This window comes from Manis javanica, chromosome 14, assembly GCF_040802235.1.
Source record: "Manis javanica isolate MJ-LG chromosome 14, MJ_LKY, whole genome shotgun sequence".
In the NCBI taxonomy this organism is placed as follows: domain Eukaryota; kingdom Metazoa; phylum Chordata; class Mammalia; order Pholidota; family Manidae; genus Manis; species Manis javanica.
Genome location: NC_133169.1, coordinates 42821174 through 42829711, shown reverse-complemented (window position 1 = coordinate 42829711; position 8538 = coordinate 42821174). Strand labels below are relative to the sequence as shown.

The 8538-nt window shown below is 39.8% G+C and overlaps 1 protein-coding gene across 1 annotated transcript; it reads right to left on the bottom strand.

The window, feature by feature from the left end:
• Positions 1-315: 315 nt before the first annotated feature.
• Positions 316-1236, bottom strand: LOC118967711 (olfactory receptor 14I1-like). Its single transcript, XM_036994766.2, has one exon. It carries the CDS (start codon positions 1234-1236, stop codon positions 316-318), a length of 921 nt encoding a protein of 306 aa, XP_036850661.2.
• Positions 1237-8538: the final 7302 nt, after the last annotated feature.

Below are 8538 nucleotides of genomic sequence, written 5' to 3'. Positions count from 1 at the left end.
AAGTACGAATTTCCCCAAATGATGTTCTTCCTCAAAATCATCCCAAAAGTTTTCCAAAACTATTTTACAATATGGCCCAGGACTGTAGTGATTCTAAGGAATATTTATACATTATGTAAATATGATTTTGAGCAAGAAAAGCTTATATAGCAAGCTTGTAACTCACTATCACATAGTTGGACAAGAAAGAAATATAAAGCAATGAACACTAGAAAATTAATATGTTTAAGAATGTAATGAAATATAATCTAAACTTCTATCAAGTTGACTTACTTTTAAGAACTTTTTTATTCTGGAGAGTGACTGCTTGGGCACTCAGTATTTGTTGAACATTCTGCCTAGAGCAATGTTTATCTCCCTGTTCTGCAGACTGTAGATGACAGGGTTTATGAATTGGGGCACTGTGGTATAGAACATGGCTGTCAGCAGATTTTTAAGAGATGCTTTATTTGCAATGGGACCTAAAACTGCAATGAATCCAGAAATGATAAATATAAGAATAATTAGCAACTGTGGGGTACAGGTGGACAAGGCTTTGTTGTGGGCTTCTGCTGAATGGATCTTAAGCACAGTTGAAAATATATTAATGTACGACATAAACAGACAAGTAAAACATACCAAGATAATGCAAGTACTTAATACAAGCATCACAGATTCAGAAAACTGAACCTCTGAAGATGATATTCTCATAACTTGAGGTACATCACAAAAATATTGGTTGATCACATTGGACTTGGTGAAGGGAAGTCTGAACATGTTCCCAGTGTGGATGGCAGAAAAGACCAGCCCACTGCCCCACGAGCCCACTACTGCCTGTGAGCACACCCAGGGGGTGATGGTGAGCCCATAGTGCAGAGGGTGACAAATGGCAACATAGCGGTCATAGGACATGACCAGAAGGTTAGCCATCTCTGTGGATGCAAAGAAAATATATAGGAAAATCTGAGCAGCACATTCTTTCAGTGAGATGGACTTACTGCCTGTTAGGGAATTCACAATCAGTTTGAGAACACTGACTGAGATGCAGCAAAGGTCTATGAAGGATAAGTTACTTATAAAAAAATACATTGGAGAGTGAAGGTGTGGGTCTGCCATAATGGCGGTAATAGTCAGAAGGTTTCCAGCCAGAGCTCCTAGATAAATCAATAGGAACATTAGGCCTTGCAAAATGCGAAGTTCCCAAGAGCTTGAAACATCCATGAGGAGGAATTCTGTAAAGATGGTGAGGTTTCCCATGTTGGATGATATGCTGTAGTTATCATGGGGTTAAATAAATAAGTGGTTAAATAAAGTGGTAAGGGTCTAAATGGAAATACTCCACATATCCACAAATAAAATGCAGTCATAGGCATCATTGTAGGGCTTTTTAGCAGGAATATGAATACAGGAAATGAATATAAAGTGAGCATTTGAAATATATGAATATACTTACATTTATATTTATAAATTACATATTTAGAACTAATTTATAGTAAATAATAAATGTATAATCTATAAATAGAGTGAATGCAATAATTACAGTTATTTATTTTTCCTCCTATGTTAAAATACCATTAGTAGTTTCAGTAGACATACACTTAGAAACAAGAACAATTCAAATAAAATCAATTCTTCAAGACACTTCAATTACTGAGTCACATTTACACTTTCTTTGAAAAGTCCTAATTCTACCTGGACACATCCAGTGACATATTTACAATTTCATTCTAAATTAAAACTGCTTTTCCAAGTAATGCTTGGTTATAGGGTCTCTGTATCAGCTCTCTGGGTTGGAACACCACATTCTGTCCAAAATACACACTCTCGTGTACTAGGGCACTAGGATGAATTCTGATGTCCCCTGTTTTGTGTCCAGCTGCTCTAGAAAGTGTTTACTTAACAAACTGAATGAATGACTCTTAGCTTTTTCAGAACTATGTTACTACACTGGATATCTCAACTTTTCTTTCAATATTCTAAGGAGTATCTTAGTTTGTGGTTTGGCTTCCATGAATTTCCATGGTAAACCTGTTCTGCCTGTGAATTTCTGTGTTCTGTTTGAAATAAAGTTCAAGAGATGACATCCATGGTGCCTACATACTTCATTTTGTAGGAAATTTTATGATATAAATTTTTGACCCAACCTGGGAATCACACATTTTCAGACACCATTTTTCAAAATCAAAACAAATCACCTAAAATAAAACTAGAAAAATTTATGAGCTATGAGCATATATTTATCATGTGAAACAGAAATGACCAAATATGATAATGATCTAGAGACATATTAAAGTTATTTCAGTGACTTATTAATTACTAAACTTAATGAAACATGTAAATTTACACTTACCAAAAATACCCAAGATGTGAGATGGTTTCTTCTCCGTAGCATGAATATTGCCTTTGGAAATATACAGATATTGAAAATATTTATGATCCTGTCTCTTCAGTAAGTAAAATTCAATGAGATACTAAGGCTTATAAATCAAAACAATTCTGCTTCTGCATTATTTATAAGTATGGTGATTCTTTAGGAAGCAGTTATCTGGCTGATCCCTCTCGGGAGCCCTGGGGAACATTTAGCCTCCCAGGATATCAGCTTTCCTCAAACTCCTAATTACTAAGGATTCTTTGGCCACACTTCCTGAGATTAATTAAATTTATAATAGTGTTTCTGAGCAATAAGGTTAGCAAATTTTTTAAGTGTTAGTATGAATTAACAAAGAAAACCCAGAAATTAAGAAGTAAGATTCTTGACTTACTCTTTATCAAACAGACAATAACTCATTCCACCTTAGGGATTGGGCAGGCAGTCTTGTTTGATATGCTCCCAGACCAAAGAAAAGCACTTGAAAAGGTTTCTTGGATGCTGGCGAGCCAACAAAGTTTTAAGTTCACGTCTCATTGCAAAAGCAGTTTAAATACAAGAAAGGAAGTTCATAAAATCATGTAACTCCTAATTAAATTATATTTTTTTACAATTTTTGGATTTAAAGTATGGCATTAATAAGCATTTAATTCATTTAAAGTAACCTAAAATATTCTTAAAAATGAACAATTAGCCAATTGCTTCTGTTAGGCTGGAAAATAGATATGAGCGGGCTGGAGAGAGAATAAGGCCACAAAGCCTACTAAAAGGGACTCAGAAGTTAACCAGTTAAAACTGGAAACCAACAAAGACTCAGAGTTAATGAGTTAATCAGTTAAAGCTCAAAAGGCCAGGAGCAACTTGGATGGGAATGTTTGACTATTCCCCAGTTAAAAGAAAGTATCTCAGCATAGTGCATGTCTTTACTGTGTTAATCATGCAGGATCAATTTATTTTTTAACCTTACCTGTATACTGTTCTTCCTCCTTCAGCCCTAATCAAGTAATTTGCAACCTGGAAAACTAATTTAGCAAGCAGGCACAGCATTAAACAACATAGTAAAAGGCAGGAAGGATTCCATTTTAAGGATAAGATTGCATTTTAAAACTCAGGAATTTGGAAGTAAGATTCTTGACTTACTCTTTATCAAACAGACAATAACTCAGCCCACCTTAGGGATTGGGCAGGCGGTCTTGTCTGATATGCTCCCAGACCAAGGGCCAGTATTTCAGGGAGAAATCAGAGCAGTAAATTTCTTCTGTTAAGTTAATTTTAAATATTCAGAGACCACTTAACAAGTCTGTACCCACAGCTCTTTGTCACATTCCTGAAGAGTTCTTAAATGGAGGGAACCCCCAACCTATCAGTGCACACCTCTCTCTGAGGTTGTTCACACTTTCTAAGTGTATAGCCTTAAACTTTCTCTCTCCAAACCTTCAGGGTGCCTCTCCTCACTGAGGTCTCTTTTTCTCTCTTTAAGTAACTTTAAATAAAACTTTTACTTTGCTTCACTACTGTGTCTCTACCCTTCAATTCTTTGTTGTGGTGGGGACAAGAACTGAGGAAAATACACAATGTTCCCCCCTCACACTTCCGTTTTAAAGAAAAACAGGAAACATTTAAAAATGGGTTTTTAAAAGGAAACTAGTACAAGAAAAATAAATTATATCACATAATGAGACTCTTAACTTCATCAAATATGCTTGGAATGGATCCTAACACATGGAATGTGGCTTATAATGTTATTATACCTCAGATACTAAGTACAGAAGGAGTTATAGGGAAGAATCCAATTTGCCAATATTTTGAAGGTTCTAAATAGCAACTGTCTTCCAGGGAAAAGCATTGTGGAAAGAGGAATCTGCAAGGAAATGAAAGGTCAAATATTGAAGTCTCTACTTTACTGCTCTAATGTTGACATAGAGAAAAGTTCACAAGAAATCCTGCAAAGCTTACTGAGTAGTGTTAAGAACTCAAATCCATGGTAGCAGGAACCCTCTCACATAGTACAGGATGTTTTTTGCTTTACTAGAGTGGGGATCCCTCCCGAAGGTTTTCAGAGTGTGAGCTATTTTTTCCCATTTTTTCTTGCTTCATGAGATATAACTGAAATGTGTGCCTCTTAAAGGTATACAGCATAATCGTTTGACTTACCTATATTGTTAAATGATTGCTGCATATATTATAAGTGGTAAAATATCTTATATAAATACAATGAAAAGAAAGGGAGAAAGAAAAAAAGACTTTCTCTTTGTGATGAGAGCTCTTACAATCTACTCTCATTTCAAATGTAACATACAGCAGTGTAGTCATCATGTCATACATTATTCCTAATAATTTTTCTTAGAGGTTTTTACCTTTGAATATCTTCCACTAATTCCCCTTTCTTCAACTCTCCACACTAACATGTGTGTGTGTGGTTTCCATATGTAAGTGAAATCATGCAGCATTTCTCTTTCTCTGACTTATTTCACTTAATAACCTCAAGATCCATCCATGTTTTCAGAAAGAGCAGGGTTTGCTACATTTTTTGTGGCTGAATAAGATTCCATTGTTATTTATACCACAATTTCTTTATCCATTTGTCTATTAATGGACACTTTGGTTTCTTCCATATCTTGATGTTAACTCTGGGGGAAAAATGTGTTCCCAGACTGGGGTAAATAAACATTTAAAATTAAAATAAATCAAAAGGATAAACAAATGGGAAAAACCCGTTTATTGCTTACAAGAAGTCACTACTCCTGCATGCCTGTGTCTCTTTATGTCCTGGCTGGAAAGAAGTAAAAAAACTTCTCCAGTCCAGGTGCACATTCTTCCCCAACCCTTGTAAGAACCTACTGATATGGAGATGGACTACTTCACTCCACCCCTTGTAAACAACTATTGATGTGGAGAAGGTTAAGGCCAGGTGCAAGATTCTGGAAATAGTGCAATTTTACCCATACTTGGACATTTGTAAGTAATGGTGTTATGAATAGACAGGGACAGATACCTTTTCAAGTTAGTGTTTTCTTTCCTATGCACATATTCCCAGACATGTATCGCGCCTGCTTCCCGTGGGTCGAGTCAACGCGATCACAAGAGACCTGGTTCAGTTTCAATCAGCTTTAATTTCTTCTCACAGGCGGTGTTACAGAAAGATTGCAGCTTGCACGCAGGCGAGTATGAGTTAGAGCTCTTTTAGTTTCTCTCTAGCTTATTCCTCTCGTCTCTGCAGGCTGGCTCGCTAGCTTCTGGTTCTGTTGGCTTCTCTTTTTTTCCTACTACTAACTCCGCTATATATATATGTTTCCTAGACCAATCAAAGGGGAGAGCATGCGTGACCTTTAACTCTATTGGCAACAGGGCGGAAATCATGCAGTGTGCACGAGCACGGAACTACTTATAAGGTCTGGGAGGGGGATTCTCCTACTCTGGGCAGAGCGGATGTGTGGGATGTGCCATTACCGGATGTGAGTGCCATCTTAGAAGGGCTGGGGCCTGACCTCGGCCGCGGCTTGGACCTGTACATCTCCCCCTTTTCTCTTAAACTAAAATGAAAAGAGGTGGGGTGTAAAGGGACTCTGCCTGTCTTAGGTCGTCAGAGGTCCTTTTGCATTCTTACCCATCATTGGGTGACAGACATCTAATGGTCTGCTCCCTGTCTTAGGTCGATATGCATGGCCTTTGATCTTACCCATCACTGGCTACAAGTCCAGCATCTCCAACCATTTTCTGGGGGAGGCACCCTCTTCTATGGTGGCCATGGCCTGAAGCAACACTCTCTTGTCACGCTGCTGCCTGAGCTGCATCGAGCATATCGTTCTGCCAAGCAGGAGCCCCAAAACCGTCAGTATTACTAGGGTTGCTGTTTCTGACCAGGCCTTTACTAAATTAAATGCTGTATTAGCTAACTCTGCTATAGTTATAGTCTGTACTACATTGGAGCTAACATTCATTATTTCTAGCCTTAGCTGTGTGGTAAGTTCTTCAAGCTCACTAAACCAATTTGTAGCTAATAGTTGTCCTAAGTGTCTACACAGGTTGGCTGCTTGGGAAAGGTTATTAAAGGGGATGCTAGAAACGCAAAGTCCCGTATAGGAATGGATGCACCCGAGGTGCCAGGTTAGTGCTAATAAGTCTGTTTGTTCTTGCAAAAAGTCCACTCATTGGTTCACTAGGACGATGCCATTCTTCAAGTGTGTGTTCTGCATCAGGGCTGTCACAGTGTCCTTTGACAGACTATTCAATATCTCGGCTGTAGGGATGGAGATAGTCAGGGCTGCAGTGGCTGCGGCTGCGGCGGCTACTGAAGCTGCTACTGCAATAGCGATGGCTTGCTGAAACTCCAGTCTCTCCGATACCTAAGTAGTACCAGGATGTTTGCTTCTTGCTCCCTCACTGGCATAGGGATGTATTTTGGAACACGCATTACCAGCATTATTGGGTACTTGTCCACGTCCCAGCATTCTGTCAGGAAGCATTTACTCTGGTTGCAGTTGAAGTTTTCCGTCTGAGACGCTCTCGTTGGTAATGAGAGGGAGTGGTACTGGCCATGCTTTCACCATTCCCCATAATTCCCTCATCTCTTCCATGGTTTGTGATGTGATTCCCGTCAGGATCAGGATCAGCCCGGCTCCGTTCTCTGATTTCATGGCTCTCGAGCTTTCATGTCAGCCGTTCAGGTACCCAGATGGGGTTTTTCTGGTCCTGTGGAAAAACACAAACAGAGCCTCAGGTCCAGATTAGTACTGGATCCGGGCCTTTCCATTTCCCTTCAAATACATCTTTCCATAGGATTTTTGGTAAATCTTTTAGCTGATTCTGCTGTGTATGGCATTCGGCAGCATTGCGGCCACTTTTGTCCAATATTAAGAAATTTTTTATGAATAAAATAATATTTAGTTTGTCTTTTGTGGATCTGAAGTCTTCCCCTATTCCCCATTTTTGTTTATATAATGCATTCTTGAGGGTGAGGTGTGTGCGTTCCACCATACCCTGTCCTTGAGGGTTGTAGAGGATTCCTGTGGTGTGGGTGATATTCAGTGTTTTTAAGAAGTTGAGGAATGGTTTGGATGTATATGCTGGCCCATTTTCAATTTTTAATTGTTTGGGTTTTCCCCAGGCTGAGAATGCCTGGAGGCAGTGAGAGATGACATCTCTAGATTTTTCTCCTGTATGGCAAGAGGCAAAAATGATGCCTGACCAGGTGTCTACAGACACATGGACATATTTCATCTTTCCAAATTCTGGGATATGAGTGACATCCATTTGCCAAATGTGGTTGGGGAGTAATCACTTTGGATTAACTCCTTCTGTGATGGGGGGAGAAGTGTTACCTGTTTTCATTTTCAATGGGGTTCCATTTGCTCTCAGGAGCGCCCTTAAAGGCTCCTCTGCTCTGACTCTAGACAATTCAGAGCCCATTTTTTTACAGGGAGATTGGTAAATTTTAAATGGGTAAGGGGTATTCTTGTCGCTATTCCGCAAACTTTTATTGCATCCGTCGCTATCCCGCGAACTTTTATTGCTTCATCACTACCTTGCGAACTTTCACCGGCGTCCTTTCATTCCATACATGACTTAGCAGTACAACAAAGAACACTATGACAATCAGACCAGACAGGAACACCCACCACAGCTGCTCACTCTCGCCTTTTCTAACCCTACTTTCGTTTTGCTCGTTGGTCCACTCACCCTCCTCCTCTCCCGCAGCTTCTCTGGCGATCTTTCTGAATGGAGTCCCCTGGAGCCGTTGCAGGGCAAGAAGCTCTACGTCATCCGCAGTCGCCAGTTCTGCCGGGTGGTTGTGTCTCGCAAAGAAAGCTCTGACTTACGCGCGGAGCTCGGAGAGGTTCCCGGGTTTCAGCACCAGCTATCACGCCCACTTCCTGTGGGTCGAGTCCACTCGATCACAGGAGACCTGGTTTGGTTTCAATCAGCTTTAATTTCTTCTCACAGGCGGTGTTACAGAAAGATTGCAGCTTGCACGCAGACGAGTATGAGTTAGAGCTCTTTTAGTTTCTCTCTCTGCAGGCTGGCTCACTAGCTTCTGGTTCTGCTGGCTTCTCTTTTTTTCCTACTACTAACTACCGCTATATATATGTTTCCTAGACCAATCAAAGGGGAGAGCATGCGTGACCTTTAACTCTATTGGCAACAGGGCAGAAATCATGCAGTGTGCACGAGCACGGAACTACTTATAAGGT

Coding starts and splice junctions, on each gene's coding strand:
- LOC118967711 (XM_036994766.2), bottom strand. CDS start 1,236: ATGGGAAACCTCACCATCTTTACAGAATTCCTCCTCATGGATGTTTCA.